A 21,887-nucleotide genomic window follows, 5' to 3' on the forward strand; every position below is an offset into this window, starting at 1 on the left:
TTAGGGTCAGGCATAAGATAAGGTTTAAAATCACATTTTTAGAAGATAAACTGTAGAAAAAGGCGGTATTTATGACTTTGCCACTTGCCCAGATAGTGACTACCCTGTAGGTGGGCGTGGAATCCCACTGCCAACTCATTCTCTATGGTCAAACCTACAATACACGGTTGAATCAGTTAGCTGCTAATGCCAACTTAGCATTGGTTGTTAAACATTCAAGGCCTGGGGAGGAGACTGAGCTATCTGTGTCTGTTTTAAATGGTTAAGACACAGGGAGGCTCCACCATATCACTACACACACACACACACACACACACACACACGCTGCAGGTGTAATCTGGTCACTCCATTTCCACGACAGCCATTTGAATAAAGGCGAATTTCGACCATCAACCGATTGATGGCCGAGGTTGGGACCATTCATACACGCCCTCCTGTGACTACAGTTCATCCTCGGAGATTTTGTGTTTCCTTTTTATTGAACAGGTGGGTCTAATCCCGAACGCTGATTGGTTAAAACTGCATTCCAGCCGGTGCCTATTCCACAAGTTACCACCGGCTAAATCTATGACATTACAATGCCTATTTACTCTGTTCCATCTGACTGCATAATCCGCTGTCTCATCAGCCCAGCCAGGCAATTTATAACCTTGATCTCAACTATAAAAACCATCCAGACATTATCTCACATTTCTTTTAGACTAACATTATGTTTTCAACAGTGGAGATGTGTATACACCTTGCTGTCTCTCTCCGACATTTGCAACATTGTTTCAATATTCAAATTCTATCTCCAGCTGTCCCATAGTAATGAACGTGTCGGGACGTCATGAATCAGCAGGCATCCTTTTTCTGGATATATCCAAAGAAATGTCAAAAGAAAAGGTCAAACGAAACGAAGTGCAGCTAGTTTGCAGTCTTTCCAGTTTCAGTTTGAAGTTATTGTGTTAGCTGTGTTGTTGGCTAGCTCCTCTGAACAATAGTGTCCTGACGAGTGAGCACATTTTCTATGCCGGGTGAAATCGCACCTCATTAGATCATTGTCATGGATGTATCCAAAATAAATGTCACTAGAAAACAGCTTAAACAAATGCAAACGCGGCTACTTTTCTGTTATTCTGGCTGCACTTCTTGACGTGACTGTAAATTAACCGTAGTTGGCTAGCTAGCAAGCAAGGGATAGGAATGTTGCCAGCCAGTGTGGCAATGGAACATTTAGAACGAACGACTAGTCCGCGTCCATAGATACAGAACAAAAAGACTGAACGACTGGGTCGCGTCTCACCTACCCAAGTGTGTGCGTGTGTGTGTGTTTTGTTTGAAATGCGTTATCTGAGTGCTTCAGGGGGAGCACTTAACCCCACCACTTTCAGGGCAGGTGGCTCTGCAAAAGTGTTTATGTCGCAAGAGAAACTTTGAGCTTTGGTTCATAGATCCGGGGTTACGTCGATAAACTCCAGTAGCTAGATGCGGTTGTAATAAACAAAGCGGTTTCTGTTTTTGTCCTACCAATGTGGCTCTGTCTTTTGAATGGTGTAGCCCTTTCCTGCAGTCAAATGAACAAATCGCCCTCTAGTGGCATCATAGGTGGAATGTTATTCATATTTTTCATAATTAATAAACCTTTTTTTTTTTTTTTTTACCCGCCGAAAATCCAGTGTTTCTATATCAAACGGTTTTGTTATATGTATATAAAGTGTAATATTGTGATGCAAACTCAAAATTGAATACATTTCAACTCTACATCTGATATGGTACAGGTGTCTTCTTTCCTTAAGCCCATAACCATGTGTGTAAGGTGGATACTTTTGTTTCAAAGTAGATTTGTTTAAGACTACCAAGAAACTGTGTGACCCTGATTTAGCCCACCGCAGTAAAAGGCTAAGCTACAAAATATTATGACCCCATTACTGAAAGATAAGACTCTCTACATTGCCCACAAGCCGCACAGGACTCATTAGAACAGAGTGGACTGGACAGGACCAGACACTAAATCAGACTGGGGGGGGAAAAATAACATTACCAATGATGATGTTCTGTTCTGCACAGAAGAGCATACAAAAGCATCGCCTGATGATCTTCTGAACTTCCCAATTCCTTTCTGATGCATTTCAGTCACTTCAAACCATACTTCCTTCACATTGAAATACTGTCAAAAGTACTGTCAGACTGATTTGTAATAGACTGTCTTAGCCCCAATTAACCCCCTTTTTTTACATGGTGGGGTCAAAAAGAGTTTTGTAAGCCCTGAATTATGTGCTCTAAACAAGGCTATTTTCCTTCCTCTTGACACTTTGAGGCAGTTTAGAATTTTTAGTTTGAGTCTGCTGCTGATGCCAGAATCAGGAGAGTGAAAGGCCAAAAAGAGAGAGAGTCTTAGTCTCTCTCTCTTTTTGGCCGTTCACTCTCCCGATTCTGGCTTCAGCAGCAGTTGGCTCCCAGTGTGTAAAATAATATGATGATAATGATGACAGCATTGGTTTAAATTGCAGAGTATGACAGCCAGGGTATGCAGGGGGCCTGTTACAACATGGACACTGACTTCAACATGGGCACTGACTAGAAAACAAACAGGTTATGTGGTACAACGCTACTGGATTGAACTCATTGAGCAGAGTTACTGTCCTCTGGGAGATAGAGGTAGCATCTGACCTGGGCCAGTATTCATGAAGAGTCTCAGAGTAGGAGTGCTGATCTAGAATCAGTATTGCCTTTCTGATCATAATTAATAAAATGATATGGACAGGGGAAACCTGATCCTAGATCAGCACTCCTAATCTGAGACGCTTTGTGGATACAGGGCCCGGTCCCCAAAGGACATATGCTTATCTAAATGTATACCATCTCAAAAAGCTATTACAGAATGTCTTACAAGTCCTCTCACAACAAAAAGAACAACTGTATTTTCCCCTTTACGCCACACTACTTATGGCTGTACCATGTTCACATTTGCACACATAGGGGAGATTACAAATACACTGGCGCCCTCTTGTGACATGACAGCCACTTATAACGCATTCATTCCCGAAGCCTATGAGAAAGGGAGCAAAACCAACCAAACCAGCGCCAAAATGTTTTGACCCTGTCATCATATGCTAGTTCTCTCAGAATACTCACCCACTGGTGACGTCATCAGGACGCGCTGCGTTCTTGCTCAGCACATCCCCGTCACTCATGTAGCCCGTCACCTCCATGGCGATGCCCTCCAGGTCAATATCCTCCCCTCTCTCCCCCAGATCCATACCGAGGGCACCTCCCCGCCCCGCCAGCTGTCTCCGCAGGGGGCCAGGGTACAAGTAGCGCCCCCCCTGCCCTCCTCCTCCTCCCAAAGCACGACCCCCGTAGCCATTCCCCGTGGAGGGGGCGTCCCCCGCCTGCAGACGGGGGCTGGACTGGCCCAGTCGCCATGACGACAGGGAGGGCCGGGAGGAAGTGAGGCTGAGGATGCTCCGCCCACTCCCGCCGCCACCGCCACCGCTGATCTCCGTGGTGACGTTGCTGTCAAAGGTTGTCTCCAAGGTGCTGGGGTAGGGAGGGGGGAAGCAGAAAAAAAAGACTATGAGCGTAAGACTAGACATTAGCTCAGCAGCATTGAACTGGACTAGACTATAGAGTCTAGTGAAAGGGAGCGCAAGCAGCAAGGAGAGAGACTGGGTCAGGAGCATGAATATAAATCCAAAGACAAGACCACTGCTCCATCAATCCATTACTGGATCAAAGACACTGACACTCATAAAAAGGGGGGGGGGGGATCATGCTGAAAGAACCAGACACAAGACACAGTCTAGTGGGGTTGGAGAACAAGCCCTCCGTTACATACAAACTAGAACAGAGCATCAGACAGACAAGTCTTAAACCGCAAAAGTTCAGAGCTGGTGTAACGGAGTACGGTTTGTAGGCCTCCTTGCTCGCACACGCTTTTTCAGTTTTGCCCACAAATGTTCTATAGGATTGAGGTCAGGGCTTTGTGATGGCCACTCCTATGTCTTTGTTGTCCTTAAGCCATTTTGCCACAACATTGGAAGTATGCTTGGGGTCATTGTCCATTTGGAAGACCTATTTGCGACCAAGCTTTAACTTCCTGACTGATGTCTTGAAATGTCACTTCAATATAACCACATAATTTTCCATCCTCATGATGCCATCTATTTTGTGAAGTGCACCAGTCCCTCCTGCATCAACGCACCCCCACAACATGATGCTGCCACCCCCGTGCTTCACGGTTGGGATGGTGTTCTTCGGCTTGCAAGCCTCCCCCGTTTTCCTCCAAACATAACGATGATCATTATGGCCATACAGTTCTATTATCAGACCAGAGGACATTTCTCCAAAAAGTACAATCTTTGTCCCCATGTGCAGTTGCAAACCGTAGTCTGGCATTTTTATGGCGGTTTTGGAGCAGTGGCTTCTTCCTTGCTGAGCGGCCTTTCAGGTTATGTCGATATAGGACTTGTTTTACTGTGGATATAGATACTTTTGTACCCGTTTCCTCCAGCATCTTCACAAGGTCCTTTGCTGTTGTTCTGGGATTGATTTGCACTTTTCACACCAAAGTACGTTCATCTCTAGGAGACAGAACGCGTCTCCTTCCTGAGCGGTATGATGGCTGCGTGATCCCATGGTGTTTATACTTGCGTACTATTGTTTGTACAGATGAACGTGGTACCTTCAGGTGTATGGAAATTGCTCCCAAGGATGAACCAGACATGTGGAGGTCTGCTATTTTTCTTCTGAGGTATTGGCTGATTTATTTATTTTTTCCCATGATGTCAAGCAAAGAGGCACTGAGTTTAAAGGTAGGCCTTGAAATACATCCACAGGTACACCTCCAATTGACTCAAATTATGTCCATTAGCCTATCAGAAGCTTCTAAAGCCATGACATCCTTTTCTGTAACTTTCCAAGCTGTTTAAAGGCACAGTCAACTTAGTGTATGTACATTTACATTTTAGTCATTTAGCAGACGCTCTTATCCAGAGCGACTTACAGTAGTGGATGCATACATTTCATACATTCTTTTTATTTTTTCCGTACTGGTCCCCCGTGGGAATCGAACCCACAACCCTGGCGTTGCAAACACCATGCTCTACCAACTGAGCCACACTCTACCAACTTCTGACCCACTGGAATTGTGATACTGTGAAATATAAGTGAAATAATCTGTCTGTAAACAATTGTTGGAAAAATTACTTGTGTCATGCACGAAGTAGATGTCCTAACCGACTTGCCAAAACTATAGTTTGTTAACAAGAAATTTGTGCAGTGGTTGAAAAACGTGTTTTAATGACGGCAACCTAAATTTGTGGGCAGAACTGAAAAAGCGTGCGCGAGCAAGGAGGCCTACAAACCTGACCTGAGTTACACCAGCTCTGTCAGGAGGAATGGGTCAAAATTCACCCAACTTTTGTGGGAAGCTTGTGGAAGGCTAACCGAAATGTTTGACCCAAGTTAAACAATTTAAAGGAAATGCTACCAAATACTAATTGAGTGTATGTATACTTCTGATCCACTGGGAATGTGATGACAGAAATAAAAGCTGAAGTAAATCATTCTCTCTACTATTATTCTGACATTTCACATTCTTAAAATAAAGTGGTGATCCTAACTGACCTAAGACAGGGAATTTTTACTAGGATTTAAATGTCAGGAATTGTGAAAAACTGAATTTAAATGTATTTGGCTAAGGTGTATGTAAACTTCCGACTTCAACTGTGTGTGTATATATATATATTTACCCAAAAAATATATGGGGGATTGGAAATGATGCAGACAATTACATTGATGGAAGCAACAATCTATCTGCAATGTTAAAGCTGATCCAGCCCTTAAAATAAAAAACAAACAGGCGTGCTAACTAACCTTACATTTTACATTAACAGCCTGCTTTTGGGATTTTTACAAGAGAACGTGTTATGGATCATTGCTAAGAATAGCTTTATTGTGATTGCTATTGTGGTCTCTCTCTAGGAGCTGTGTCTGTGATGTCTTAATGGATGTCAGTGGAACTTGTTGAATACGCAGAAACAGAATGTAGAATTGAATCTGCAATATGGAGTCTGTTTGGATACTGGACTGGACACATGTTCTGGATCTGTCTATTCTCATTGCAGGGGGGTTCTTACCTGTGTGTGATCTGAGTCCCCCGTAGACTGGACATGGTCTCTTCCAGGTTCTGGCGCAAATCTGCAATGTTTTTAACAGTCCGCAGCCTCCGTGTCTCCGGATCTTCTGCTATACAGAACAAACATTGCGACTGAGTACATAGGTACTAGTGGTGCACGGGTCAACTGTTTGTTCACCCGCACCCGCCCGCAATTGCTAATAACCCATCAGCAACCGTCAGACAATAAGTTATAAAGCGAAAATCTGAGGCCCACACCCGACCCTAAACCGTTAATATAGAAAATGCGCCGTAGGCTACAGTCAGAGTCAAACTCCGACGTCCTTTTTTCCTGCGTGGATCGACGTTTACTTTTTCTCCCCGTTCCCAAAAACATTTGGCAAATGGTGTGTAGGCTATTTGGTGCGCGTACATAGGCTTACACGCTAATGCCAGATAGCCTAAAATAATGGGGGGAAAAAACTAAACGTAGCCTATAAATTGCACGCGAATGACACATTTATGGAATTCTTAAGGTATTGTTTTCTCTTTATTCAACCCGCCCGCCACCCACCTGCCCTTCATCAACACAATATTTCATGACCCTAAACCCACCCCGTGGACATAACTGAGGAAGACTGCGGGCTATGAGTTAACCTGCGCATCACTAATGGACACAACAAAAAACAAAAACTGAATTTGGAGTGCATGAGCCAGAAAGGTATTTTTCCCTTCAGACAGAATCAATCCACAGTCGGTTTCATGTGCTGTTCTCCTCAAACAAACAATCTAAAACAATCAAAACTAACAAACAAAATGGCCTATGTCATTTCTGTACTGTTTAGACACACATAATCAATGGCCTAACAGCTCCTTACAGACAGAACTAGTCGATGGCCTACCTGAAAGGTCCTCAATGGATGGCTGGCTGGTTTTAAAGAGAACGTTTTCTCCGCCTCTTCCTCCTGACCCTGCCTCTGTCGCCATGATACCGTCCACGTCCGTTTGTGACCTAGATGATAACACAGTGTCAAAGGTCAAAAGGAATATCTGGATTGTCAATGTCAATTCCCCCCTTTCTCTAAAACAGAGATGGTATGATCCTGCTGGTAATGCCCTATGACTGGCTAAAGACAGAAGAGGAAGTTCATAAGTGGTGAGTGTAAGGGTAAGACAGTGGGGGGGGCTATTCATACAGGGGAGGATCAGAGGCAGGCTTGGGGAGTAACGGATTACATGTATTCTGTTACATGTAAGGGATTACAAAAAACGGTAACTGTGATCCATTACGTTACCAGCTAAAATATTGTAATCAGATTACAGATACTTTTGAAAAACTAGATGATTACTCCGAGGATTACTTTTAAATTCAGAAAAGGATGTTAGCAACAACAAAAAATCTGACGCTTCTCTGTTTTCTCAATGACATTCAAATCAGCGTTGAAAAAAGGCGCAAGTTTAAGTTTGTTCCACCTGAGCGAGTCTGACCGCAAGTTAGAGAACATTATAATGACGTACCAAATGTGTTTGATGGATCGCTGGAAAAAAGCAGAAATAGGCTTTTGTAGGCTACAGTCCAAGCTATGTCTTCCAATGGTGCGACTGCTGTCGGCATCCAAAGATTATCCAACTTGAATAAACGCTTGGAGGTAAGGATGACAGCAGTGGTGTAGTCTACGGCGATACGGATATCACTTATCATTGATATCTACATAGCGCATTGATGTGAATCACACTGCTGCTCTCTCATTTAGCTATTTGCGCCTTAAGGATTGTGGTTGTTGTGGATGGCTGTTCACAAATCTAAATGTATATCTGAACCCAATAATGGTTGAATTCAAGAAGTTGAAGCTGCCTATCAATCATTGTTTTTGAAACCAGTGGACAGGCAGTGAGAAATGTGCTCTTGCAACAGCTGCATAGTGCAGATCCCAGCCTATGGAATAAAAGTATGTATTTTATTACTCAATCTAATTCATGCTGATAAAAAAAATACATCCATAGGCCTAATGGACACAAGCTCAAACTTGCACACTTTTGATAGACTTAAAAGGGCAACCTGTAGTTGCTACATCCATTTTTAGACATAGAAATGATATACAGTACCAGTGAAAAGTTTGGACACTGTCACGCCCTGATCTGTTTCACCTGTCCTTGTGATTGTCTCCACCCCCTCCAGGTGTCGCTTATATTGCCCGGTGTATTTATCCCTGTGTTTCCTGTCTCTCTGTGCCAGTTCGTCTTGTCTGTTCAAGTCAACCAGCGTGTTTTTCCCCATGCTCTTGCTTTTTCTATTCTCTTTTGTTAGTCCTCCCGGTTTTAACCCTTGCCTGTTTCTAGACTCTGTACCCGCCTGCCTGACCATTCTGCTTGCCCTGACCTCGAGCCTGCCTGCCACACTGTACCTCCTGCACTCTGAACTGGTTTTGACCTTTTGCCTGTCCATGACCATTCTCTTGCCTACCCCTTTTGGATTATTAATAAATACCAAAGACTCAAACCATCTGCCGCCTGTGTCTGAATCTGGGTCTGGCCCTGTGCCCTTATAGACACGCCTACTCATTCAAGTGTTTTTCTCTATTTTTACTCTTTTCTACATTGTAGAACAATAGCGAAGACATCAAAACTATGAAATAGCATATATGGAATCATGTAGTAACCAAAAAAAGCGTTAAACAAATCAAAATATATTTGCCTGTCCTTCACTGAAATGTTATCTTTGCACAGACATATGCATCCATTGCTCCTACACATTCTCCTCTCAGTCCTTGTGTAGTAACTGCACAGCGAGATCAACGGAAGGTTTCCACTGATTCTATTGAAACCTTCCATTGATCTCGCTGTGCAATCGCAGATTCTTGAAGAATATAACTTACAAATGCCTCATGAGATTAGTTCAACTGTCATACTCCATGAGAACCCAAAATATAAGCTTGTTTTTCTCCAATGTTTGTAAACATTGTAAATGTAAACACCGTATAGCCTCATATGGTTAAAATAATCATTTTGATATCATGGATGATCAGACCTTACATCCATAGCTATGTCTATTAATCTGAGAGCGGTTACATTTCTCCAGGCCCATCTCTCAATTTTTACCAAAACACCTGTAGATTTGCCCTTTAAACAGCTGCGTATTATCAAAGTGTCACCAACAAAAAGGTAAACAATAGGTCTATAGCAAATGCAGCATATGGCATTCATTTTTCACATGTAAATAGCACTTTTCAGTAGTGCTCAAAGCATGCCATTCCACGAGCACAGCATTTATTTTTCAAATCGAATCAATGAGCCCAATCAGTCCTCCGTGAGAACAAAATCATTAAAAAAACAGTGTAGGGTTGGCTAATAAGTCCTTAGTTTTGGGGTTAGGGGAAAGGGGACCCTGATCAGAGGTCCCAGGCTAGGACCAGGGGAAGTGGGGGGGGTTGGATAACTAGAGGTGGTTAGAATGGCTCCACCCATATCACACTGGGACTGAGATACAGAGGTCAGGGGTGGGGTGAGCATACAAACACACAGCGGGAAAGTGATTCTAGGGGAAATTCCTAGCAAACAGCTTGCAGATGTCCACTAATGATCAGTGACTAACGACTTAGGATCCTTTCAGGTTTCTCAGGATACTATTACAGATTCACAAAGGCTTGGTTGGGCAGACACATCATGACAAATACATTTACAGTTGTACATTTTAGTCATTTAGCAGACGCTCTTATCCAGAGTGACTTACAGTAGTGAATGCATACATTTCATTTTCATGCATTTTTTGTTAAAAAAAAATTGTACTGGCCCCCCGTGGGAATCGAACCCACAACCCTGGCGTTGCACACACCATGCTGGCGTTGCAAACACCATGCTCTACCAACTGAGCCACAGGGAAGACTAGTTACAGTAACAGTTTACAATTTTATCAGTCCAAAGTAGGTGTATTACTCACCTGTACATGAAGGGTGCTACGGTGGCTGTATTGGGGTGGCTGTGGTGCTGCTGGGGCTGAGGTAGCTGGACGCTGACCGTGTTGCAGGCTGTGCTCTGTGTAGCGCCACCACTTCCACCTTCCACCACCGGGGCGGCGCTGTTGCCCTGTTGGGAGGCCTTGCCCTCTGTAGAAGCCAGACTAGAGGTGGAGCTAGAGTGTCTGCTGTCCCTGTCCAGGTGTCCGCGGTGCAGTACCAGACCCCCTCCCAACCGCATGCTCCGGGGACGGTCCCCACCCTCCTTCCCCCCTGCCGAGGGGGCCTTCCCCCCTACCCCTGAGGTTTTACCCCCTGGCTTTGGTATGCCGCTGTGTGCAGGTGCAGGGACAGAACTCTCCTTCTTGGCCACTTTGCTCCCTTTGGGTATGAAACTGGCGATTTTAGAAGTCCTCTTATTGGAAGAGGGTTCCGTTTCCATTGCGACAGTGGTAGTCGCTTCCTCCTTAGACTCCTCCCCCCTGAGTTCCATCCTCTCTGTGATGGAGATGTGTTTCCCCGCCTCTTTCCCTCTTTCCTTCTCCTTCTCCTTCACCCTCTCCTTCTCTTTCTCCTTCTCCAGTCCTTTCACTGAGCTCTTTTTAGCGGTCAGAGCTCTGCTGAACGTGCGCTGAGCGATTCCCCTCAGTGCGATCTTGGGGCTGCTGGTTGTTGTGGCGATGGTAGGGACATGGGTTGGGGCACCACCGTGGGTCGTCCCGTTACCGGTCCCGTTGGCGCCAGGACGGGCGTTCCCCTCCGCCTCCTCCAGGGAGTCGGTGTTGGACCCTGCTTCTGCCCTCTCTACTCCACCAGCCCCGAGCTGCCGGGCGGGGGCACCGCAGTCCGCCTGAGCCCCCTGAGTGCTGGAGGACGAGGACTTAGATCCACCTTTGCTGTTAAACAGCTTTAGCTTCTCCAGCATAGACTTCTGTTGGACGACTTTAGGGGGGGGCTCGGTGGACGAGGAGGCCTTAGAGGAGGCATCCTTCTCCTGCTTGACAGAGAGCATGGCTGAGGAGGAGGTGTGCTTGGAGCTCACAGACTTACTCCTCCAGGGCTTGCTGCTGGAGTTGGGGTGGGGGATGGCCGAGGAGGAGGAGGAGGCTGGAGGGACGGGAGCCGAGGTAGAGGCGCTGTTGGCGGAAGTGCTGACGGCCGCTGGGGACGACGGAGCATGCTCAGTCATTACCGGAGTCTGTGAAGTCATGCCCTCTGAGGGTTCTGTGAGGAAGAGGAGGAAGAGGAAAAGGAGAGGATGAAGAGGTGGAAGGGATGAAGAAAAGGACGAGAGGAGGAAGTGAGAAGAGGATAACCGAGAGGAGAGGAGAATAGGAGTGAGAGGGGATTCGGAGATGAGAGGAGTGAAGAAGATGAAGAGGAGGAAGATAAGGGGGAAAGCAGGAGTGGGAGAGAGGATAAGGAGAGGGGAAAGGAGAGAAATAAGAGATTGTTAGACAGAGCAATCCTCACAGACCCCACACTAACTGTCCATATAAGGTCCTGCACTGTGGAAAGCTCAAGTTAGCCTGTGTTGACACAGTCAAAACGTGTCATTACTTAACGCCAGCGAACCCACGACACTCTGCAAACTATTAGAAACCTTGGACAATAACAATGAGAGTGCCCATCATAAACTGTTTATAAAAACAATGAGGGAAAGCGCTTTAAAGTTTGGCCAAGGAATTTGAGCTGAGATACAACACTGCCACTGACACCCCTGGGAGGTCTGGATTGATGCCGGTCATCATCTCCCAATTCCCAGAAAGACTTGCTCCACTCCAAGGCTGTATTCTGAAGTACTGTGGAAATGAGCTAGCTAAAACACAAAAACACAACATATTTTCATTCATTTGACTATTTTGTCTGAATTAAGGTTTTACGGAAGACACACCTGTCACTGTTACAGAGCACACAAAAACCAACAAAGCACTTTTTTCTAAAGTTTATATTGTTACCCCTCTAAATCAATAATGTTTGACTTACCAATAACTGTCACAATCAAATCCAGAACTCATAAAGTAGCTAAGATATTCTTCCTCAAGAGGCTAATACTGTACAGTACAAGTATAGAGTGTAGTTATTGTTGTGTGCCTGTAGAGACTCCCAGTGCCTACTTACTGCTAGCGTTACTTTTCAATATTCAAAGCCAAACTGCCCTTGTGGCCACTCCCATGCCCAACCCATTAGCCAGCCAGTGCAGCACATGGACACAGCAAAACAGAAGCTACTATCCTGCTGCACAAATACTTTCACAAACACGGTCAATTAAGTAATGATCTCAAATTGAATCCATTGCAATTCCTTTTCAATGCACTCTTAGGGAAAAAAAAAATGGTTATCTAGAACCTTAAAGGGTTCTTCGGCTGTCCTCATTGGAGAACCCTTTTTGGTTGCAGGTAGAACCCTTTTCGATCCAGGTAAAACCCTTTTCGGTTCCAAGTAGAATGCTTTCTACAGAGGGTTCTACATGGAACCCAAAACTGTTCTACCTGGAACCAATAAGGGTTCCCCCTGGAAACAAAAACGCTTATCCTATGGGGACAGCCGAAGAACCCTATTTGCAGTGCAGTTTGCAACCCTTTTTTCAGTATACCGCGTTAACATGACTCTAAACACTTGACTTTATTGTGGTAACTTCTTAAACGACTAATTTAATATTCACACATTTGGGCCTTGTTAAGGAAGTATTTACTAGGAATATTAAACACTCCACATCTTTATGCCACATCCCATTTTCACCACATTTATTCCTGTCTTTTAAGCGCCTTTCATACCCTAATTGCTTTCATGCCCCTGTCGTTTCCCCCCAGTTCAGTATTTGTTGTGTGCGCATTGAAACAATGTGTCCATTAGGAAGTGATTAGGGCCCAATTAGCCATGCTAGCGGAAAGTGGGTCAGGTTGCTAATAGCTGGCTTCCTATTGGAGGAGGGCCTGAATGAGAGAGAGGAGGACCAGCAGGAATTACAGAAGAGATAGAGAGGTAGAGAGCGAGAGAGAGGTAGAGAGAGAGAGAGATACAGAGACAGATAATGAGAAAGAGAGAGGGATTCAGACTCACTGAGGCTGGGATGTGGGAAAAGGGGAACTTTGAGAAGCTTACATCATGCCAACAGAGCGGTCTGTGCCCCAGAGGGAGAATAGGGGGTGAAGCCAGCTTGGGTTTTGGTTTAGAAGTGGACATTGTGTTGGCTCGGACACTGGACACAAGAAAAACACAGAGCATGTCCGCGGATGACCCAGAACCAGATGACCACCTAAGATGCCCCAGTTTGAATGAAAAGGAGATCCACATTTCACATCCTGGGTCAGATGTGAAATTGCTATGAACCCCTTGCCCCATGGTTTTGGACACACACGATGTATCAATACACGTAAACACTCACACCTGAGCCACTGACCAGCATTCTTCCTCCCTCTCTCTAACCTAAAGAGTTCACTGTGTGACACTTTCGTCTCGTCAAATATCACAAACACATGGACTGCTGACATCACACACATCACACAGCTGACATCATAGACCTCCTGACCTGGCTAAGATCACTGTGAGAAAGTTCACTACCTTGGGACAAAAATAGAATTCCACCAACACACACACACATCTTTGTGCCTCTATATGACTTGTGTAATCTCGTAGTATACACAAGACACATGTTTTAGTGTTTAAACCTTAACTACTCAATTAGTGCAGTCAATTAGTAGTCTGAAATCTGAGTCTAACAGACAGAGAGGCCCTCAGGACTTAACCACAGACCACCAGTGAAATTCCTGCCATAACCCAACTCTGTGTCTCACACACACACACACACACACACACACACACACACACACACACACACACACACACACACACACACAAAATCTCTCCAACTCTAGTCTACACAGCCTCTTTCATACCAAAAACCTGTGTTGAACAATGGATTAAACCAAAATCTCATCTACAGTGCATTTGGAAAGTATTCAGAACCCATGACTTTTTCCACATTTTGTTAAGTTACAGCCTTATTCTAAAACTGATTAAAGTGTTTTCTTCCCTCATCAATCTGCACACAATCCTCCTTAACGACAAAGCAAAAACAGGTATCTATACATTTTTGTAAATGTGTAAAAAAAAGAAGGAAATATCACATTTACATAAGTACTCAGACCCTTTACTCAGTACTTCGTTGAAGCACTTTGGCTGAGATTACAGCCTTGAGTCTTCTTGGGTATGACGTTACAAGCTTGGCACACCTATATTTGTGGAGTTTCTCCAATTCTTCTCTGCAGATCCTCTCAAAGCTCTGTCATGTTGGATGAGGAGCAGAGATGTTTGATCGGGTTCAAGTCCGGGCTCTGGCTGGGCTATGCAAGGATTTTCAAAGACTTGTTTGTTCAGCAAAGCCACTCCTGCGTTGTCTTGGCTGTGTGCTTAGGGTCACTGTCCAGTTGGAAGGTGAACCTTCGCCCCAGTCTGAGGTCCTGAGCGCTCTGGAACAGGTTTTCATCAAGAATCTCTCTGCACTCTGCTCCGTTCATCTTTCCCTTGATCCTGACTAGTCTCCCAGTCCCTGCCGCTGTAAAACATCCCCAAAGCATGATGCTGCCACCACCATGCTTCATCGTAGGGATGGTGCTAGGATTCCTCCAGACGTGACGCTTGGCATTCAGGATAAAGAGTTCAATATTGGTTTCATCAGACCAGAGAATAGTGTTTCTCATGGTCTGAGTCCTTTAGGTGCCTTTTATCAAACTCCAAGTGAGCTGTCATGTGCCTTTTACTGAGAAGTGGCTTCCATCTGGCCACTCTACCATAAAGGCCTGATTTGTGGAGTGCTGGAAGGTTCTCCCATCTCCACAGAGGAACTCTAGAGCTCTATCAGAGTGACCATCAGGTTCTTGGTCACATCCTTGACCAAGGCCCTTCTCCCCCGATTGGTCAGTTTGGCTGGGCGGCCACCTCTAGGAAGAGTTTTGGTGGTTCCAAACTTCTTCCATTTAAGAATGATGGAGGCCACTGTGTTCTTGGGGACCTTCAATGCTGCAGAAATGTTTTGGTACCTTTCCCCAAATCTGTGCCTCGACACAATCCTGTCTCGGAGCTGTAAAGACAATTCCTTTGACCTCATGGCTTGGTTTTTGCTGACATGCACTGTCAACTGTGGGACCTTACATAGACAGGTGAGTGCCTTCCAAATCATGTCCTATCAAGTGAATTGACCACAGGTGGACTCCAATCAAGTTGTAGAAACATCTCAAGGATGATCAATGGAAACAGGACGCACCTGAACTCAATTTCGAGTCTCACAGCAAAGGGTCTAAATACTTATGTAAATAAGGTATCTGTTTTTTATTTTTAATACATTTTCAGAAATTTCTAAAAACCTGTTTTCACTTTGTCATTATGGGACATTGTGTGTGGATTGATGAGTAAAAAAAAAAATGTAATCCATTTTAGAATAAACCTGTAATGTAACAAAATGTGGAAAAGGATAAGGGGTCTGAAATATGGAAACACCTTCAAATCAGTGAATTAGTCTATTTCAGCCACACCTGTTGCTGACAGGTGTATAAAATAGAGCACACAGCCATGCAATCTCTATACACAAACATTGGCAGCAGAATGGCTCGTACTGAAGAACTCAGTGACTTTCAACATGGCACCGTCATAGGATACCACCTTTCCAACAAGTCAGTTCGTCAAATTTCTGCCCTATTTGAGCTGCCCCGGTCAACTGTAGGTGCTGTTATTGTGAAGTGGAAACATCTAGGAGAAACAATGACTCAGCCGCGAAGTGGTAGGCCACACAAGCTCACAGAACGGGACCGCCGAGTGATGAAGCAGGTAGCGCTGTCCTCGATTGCAACACTCACTACCGAGTTCCAAACTGCCTCTGGAAGAAACATCAGCACAACAACTGTTTGTAGGGAGCATCATGAAATGGGTTTCCATGCCCAAGCAGCCGCACACAAGCTTAAGATCACCATGAGCAATGCCAAGTGTCGGCTGGAGTGGTGTAAAGCTCGTTGTCATTGGACTCAGGAGCAGTGGAAACATTTTCTGGAGTGATGAATCCTGCTTCACCATCTGGCAGTCCAAAGGATGAATCTGCGTTTGGTGGAAGCCAGGAGAATGCTACCTGCCCAACTGTAAAGTTTGGTGGAGGAGGAATAATGGTCTGAGGCTGTTTTTCATTGTTCGGGCTAGGCCCCTTAGTTCCAGTGAAGGGAAATCTTAATTTTACAGCATACAATGACATTCTAGAAAATTCTTTGCTTCCTAATTTGTGGCAACAGTTTTGGGAAGTCCCTTTCCTATTTCAGCATGACAATGCCCCTGTGCACAAAGCGAGGACCATACAGAAATGGTTTGTCTTGATCGGTGTGGAAGGATTTGACTGGTCTGCACAGAGCCCTGACCTCAACCCCATCGAACACCTTTGGGAACGCCGACTGCGAGCCAGGCCTAATCGCCCAAATCAGTGCCGACCTCACTAATGCTCTTGTGGCTGAATGGAAGGAAGTCCCCGCAGCAACGTTCCAACATCTAGTGGAAAGCCTTAAAAGACAAGTGGCTGTTATAGCAGCAAAGGGGGGACCCAACTCCTTATTAATGCCCATGATTTTGGAATGAGATGTTCTATAATATTTCTATAATCTCTCGGTCCCCCTCTATTTCTGACTCTCTGCCTCTCCCCTTTCTCTCTATCAACTTTCTCTCTCTGGGATTGGGCCCTATCCTGAGCTGCCCTCTGTCCTGATAACATCACTGGCTTCTGGGATATCCTGCCCGGCACAGTGGACATAGAGCTCTTTTCACGGATCATCACGCCTGTGTGTGTGTGTGTGTGTTCCACTGTGTCTGTGTTACTGTCTATATGTGCCAGTACCAAGTGTACAATCAAGCGTCCTCAACGTATGTGTGTGTGTGTGTGTGTGTGTGTGTGTGTGTGTGTGTGTGTGTGTGTGTGTGTGTGTGTGTGTGTGTGTGCGTGCATGTGCGTGCATGTGTGCGATGCGTGTGTCAGAGACATGTTTGTTCAGCACAGCCACTTCAAAAAGGCCCATGGTTCCCCCGGCGTTTTATGGCTTAATCTCTTCACAAACTAAACCGGGAGACAAACACGGTCGAGCCCGCAACGCAACCACGCACACACACAAAAACAAGCTTAAATGCATTAGAGGGGCTAGCGTCGTCTGACACCGTTTGGCCCTCTCGACCGTTTCACGGTCTAAATACTAATTTAGACTTGTCAGTCAGTACTGACCTGGGCATTCCGTGCCTATAGAAATATACAACGCCTTTGGAAAGTATTCAGACCGCTTGACTTTTTCACACATTTTGTTACGTCACAGCCTTATTCTAAAATGTATTAAAAAAATCCATAGGCAATCTACACACAATACACCATAATGACAAAGTGAAAACAATCAATTCAATTGATTGGCCATTATTTGGAAAGGCACACACCTGTCTATATAAAGGTTCCACAGTTGACATGTCAGAGCTAAAACCAAGCCATGAGGTCGAAGGAATTGTCTGTAGAGCTCCGAGACAGGATTGTGTCGAGGCACAGATCTGGGGAAGGGTACCAAAAAAATGTCTGAAGCATTGCATGTCCCCAAGAACACAGTGGCCTCCATCATTCTTACATGGAAGAAGTTTGGAACCATCAAAACTCTTCCTAGAGCTATTCAAACTCACTAATGCTGATGCTCCAGATACTCAACTAGTCTAAAGAAGGCCAGTTTTATTGCTTCTTTGTCAGTAAATGCTAGGAGTGGTGGTAGGAGTCAGGCAGAGCAGAGGTAAGGAGATAATGTGTTTATTCCGTAACACAACAAAAACGGTCGACGCCAACACAACCGGCGTGAAATGCGAAGTGCCCAAAACAACAGGTACACAGCACGCACATAAAACAACACTAGTCGATCGCCAGCACATCCAATAACAAAACACACTCTGACGCAAATAATCCCGCACAAACCTGGGCGGGCTACACAGGCTTAAATAACCAAAATCAAGAGAACCAAATAAGGAACAGGGGTCTCACTGCGGTGCTGGTCAGCGCTCTTCTTCTGCCGTCCACTCGCCTTAGTGAGTGCGTCTTGGACGGCTCTCCAAGTGTCCTTCGAGCGCTGCACCCAATCCTCCACCGCAGGAGCCTCGGTCTGGCTCTGGTGCCATGGAGCCAGGACCGGCTGGTAGCCCAACACGCACTGAAACGGTGACATGTTGGTTGATGAGTGACGTAGGGAATTTTGGGCTATTTCTGCCCATGGGACGTATCTCGCCCATTCCCTGGGCCGGTCCCGGCAATACGTCCTTAGAAACCTACCCACCTCTTGGTTCACTCTCTCCACCTGCCCATTACTTTCGGGGTGGAAACCCGAGGTCAGGCTGACCGAGACCCCCAACCGTTCCATGAACGCCCTCCAAACTCTGGACGTGAACTGGGGACCCCGATCAGAAACGATGTCCTCGGGCACCCCGTAGTGCCGGAAGACATGGGTGAACAGGGCCTCCGCAGTCTGCAGGGCCGTAGGGAGACCGGGCAACGGGATGAGACGGCAGGACTTCGAGAACCGATCCACAACGACCAGGATTGTGGTGTTCCCCTGAGATACGGGAAGGTCAGTGAGGAAGTCCACTGATAAGTGCGACCACGGCCGCTGTGGAACGGGGAGGGGGTGTAATTTCCCTCTAGGCAGGTGTCGAGGAGCCTTGCTCTGAGCGCACACCGAGCAGGAGGAAACATAAAACCGCACGTCCTTACCCAAGGTGGGCCACCAGTACTTTCCCCTCAGGTTCCGCACTGTCCTCTCGATCCCAGAGTGACCCGAAGAGGGGAGATTATGGGCCCATCGAATCAATCGATCACGGAGACCAAGCGGCACGTACTGAACACCTGCCGGACACTGCGATGGTGCAGGTTCCAACCGTAACGCCCGCTCGATCTCCGCGTCCTACTCCCATACCACCGGAGCTACCAAGCACGACGCTGGGAGGATGGGAGTTGGATCGATGACCCTCTCCTCGGTGTCATATAGGCGGGACAGTGCGTCAGCCTTCGTGTTCTGTGAACCTGGCCGATAAGAGATAGTGAAACGGAAACGGGTAAAGAACATGGCCCACCTGGCCTGACGCGGATTCAGTCTCCTAGCTGCCCGGATGTACTCGAGATTACGGTGGTCAGTCCAGATGAGGAAAGGGTGCTTACCCCCCTCAAGCCAATGTCTCCACACCTTCAGAGCCTTGACCACAGCTAACAACTCCCGGTCCCCCACGTCATAGTTCTGCTCCGCCGGCCCGAGCTTCCTAGAAAAGAAAGCGCACGGGCGGAGTTTGAGTGGCGCGCCCGAGCACTGTGATAGCACGGCCCCCACCCCAGTCTCGGACGCGTCCACCTCCACTATGAATGCCAAAGAGGGGTCCGGTTGAGCCAGCACGGGAGCGTCGGTAAACAGCTCCTTCAGGCGACTGAACGCTCTGTTCGCCTCTGCCGACCTGCGCAAGCGCGCCGGACCCCCCTTCAGCAGTGAGGTAATGGGAGCAGCAACTTGACCAAAGCCCCGGATAAACCTCCGGTAGTAATTGGCAAACCCTAAAAACCGCTGCACCTCCTTTACCGTGGTCGGAGTCGGCCAATTTCGCACGGCTTTAACACGGTCATCCTCCATCACCACCCCCGAGGTGTAAATGCGATACCCCAGGAAGGAAACGGCTCGTTTGAAAAACTCACATTTCTCAGCCTTAACGTACAGGTCATTCTCCAGCAGTCGCCCAAGCACCTTGCGCACCAGGGAGACATGCGCGGGGCGGGTGGCTGAATAGATCAGGATGTCATCAATATACACCACCACCCCCTGCCCATGCAGGTCCCTGAGAATCTCGTCAACAAAGGATTGAAAGACGGCTGGAGCATTCTTTAACCCATACGGCATGACGAGGTACTCATAGTGACCCGATGTGGTACTGAATGCGGTTTTCCACTCGTCTCCTCCTCAGATACGCACCAGATTGTATGCGCTCCTGAGGTCCAGTTTCGTGAAAAAACGCGCTCCGTGAAATGATTCCACCGCCGTAGCAATGAGAGGTAGCGGGTAACTAAACCCTACTGTGATGGAATTTAGACCTCGATAATCAATGCACGGACGCAGCCCTCCATCCTTTTTCTTCACGAAAAAGAAACTCGAGGAGACGAGTGACATGGAGGGCCGAATGTACCCGTCTCAGAGATTCCGTGACATATGTCACCATAGCCAACGTTTCCTCCTGTGACAATGGGTACACGTGACTCCTGGGAAGTGTAGCGTTTACCTGGAGGTTTATCACGCAATCCCCTCATCGATGAGGTGGTAATCGGGTCGCCCTCTTTTTACAGAAGGCGATTGCCAAATCGGCATATTCTGAGGGAATGCGCACAGTGGAAACCTGGTCTGGACTCTCCACCGTCGTCGCACCGATGGAAACTCCCTTACACCTGCCTGAACACTCCTCTGACCACCCCCTGAGAGCCCCCTGTCTCCACGAAATATTAGGATTGTGATTGGCCAGCCAGGGAATCCCCAGCACCACCGGAAACGCAGGCGAATCAATGACGAAGAGACTAATCCGTTCCCCATGATCCCCCTGCGTTACCATGTCCAGTGGCACCGTGGCCTCCCTGACCAGCCCTGACCCTAATGGTCGGCTATCTAAGGAGTGCAGGGGGAAAGGTTGGTCCAACGACACCAGGGGAATCCCTAGCCTTAACACGAGCCCACGATCCATAAAGTTTCCAGCTGCGCCTGAATCGACTAGCGCCTTATGCTGGAAAGAGGGAGAAAACAAGGGGAAATTTACTAGTACGAACATATGACCAACAGGGAGCTCTGGGTGAGGTTGGTGCTTACTCACCTGAGGTGGACGAGGAGTGCTCCGCCTGCCATCCCGATTCCCAGAGGAGCTCCCCCAGCACCGGTCGGCAGTGTGTCCTCTCCGACCACACTGGGTACAGGAGGAGCCTCCTCCTACGGTTCCCCTCGACGCAGCCCCCCCTAGCTCCATAGGGATGGGAGCTGGAGGGCCTGGAGGTGGAACCAACAGGGCCCGGTCTGGACGTCCGCAGGCAGCCAGCAGGTTGTCGAGACGAATGGACATGTCTATTAGTTCATCCAGTGAGAGGGTAGTGTCCCGACAGGCTAGCTCCCGGCGGACGTCCTCTCGGAGGCTACACCGATAGTGGTCCATCAGGGCCCTGTCGTTCCACCCCGCTCCAGCAGCCAAGGTCCGGAACTCCAGAGCAAAGTCCTGTGCGCTCCTCGTCTCCTGCCGCAGGTGGAACAGCCGTTCACCCGCCGCCCGGCCCTCTGGTGGGTGGTCGAACACGGCCTGGAAACGGCGGGTGAACTCGGGGTAGTGATCCCTTGCCGAGTCTGGGCCATACCACACTGCGTTAGCCCACTCCAGGGCACGTCCCGTTAAGCAGGAGACGAGGACGCTTACGCTCTCCTCTCCCGAGGGAGTCGGACGAACGGTAGCCAGTTACAACTCCAACTGCAGCAGGAACCCCTGGCACCCAGCCGCCGCTTCATCGTACTCCCTGGGGAGAGCCAGGCGTAGGGCTCCGGGTCCGGACGCTGGCGGAGGGGTAGATGGGGGAAGGGGAATTGGTGCTGGGGATGCGGTAGGAAGGCCACTCCTCTCCCATCGGTCCATCCATCGCTGATCCATCGCTGAGCCGATTCGGTGGAGAATGGTGGTATGATGGAGGACCCTTTCCTCCATCGATGGGAGAGGAGGGGATGCTGCTCCTGCTGACTCCATAGCTGGTGCGGGATTCTGTCAGTAAATGCTAGGAGTGGTGGTAG

General features: G+C 47.3%; 1 protein-coding gene across 18 annotated transcripts in view; it reads right to left on the minus strand.

Annotated features, from left to right (window-relative positions):
* Positions 1-21,887, minus strand: part of nav2a (neuron navigator 2a) — a 221,231-nt gene that overhangs the window by 47,495 nt on the left and 151,849 nt on the right. For 16 of the 18 annotated variants that reach the window (XM_045688967.1, XM_045688962.1, XM_045688961.1 and 13 more), the window contains 4 exons: positions 10,038-11,277; positions 7,003-7,112; positions 6,123-6,231; positions 3,118-3,522 (listed from right to left, as the gene is read on the minus strand). In XM_045688967.1, the coding sequence (XP_045544923.1) occupies positions 3,118-3,522; positions 6,123-6,231; positions 7,003-7,112; positions 10,038-11,277 (1,864 nt within the window). The remainder of the gene's footprint in view (positions 1-3,117; positions 3,523-6,122; positions 6,232-7,002; positions 7,113-10,037; positions 11,278-21,887) is intronic. The other 2 variants (XM_014126312.2, XM_045688960.1) reach the window with 1 other exon arrangement.

Source organism: Salmo salar, chromosome ssa11 (assembly GCF_905237065.1).
Source record: "Salmo salar chromosome ssa11, Ssal_v3.1, whole genome shotgun sequence".
Lineage (NCBI taxonomy): Eukaryota > Metazoa > Chordata > Actinopteri > Salmoniformes > Salmonidae > Salmo > Salmo salar.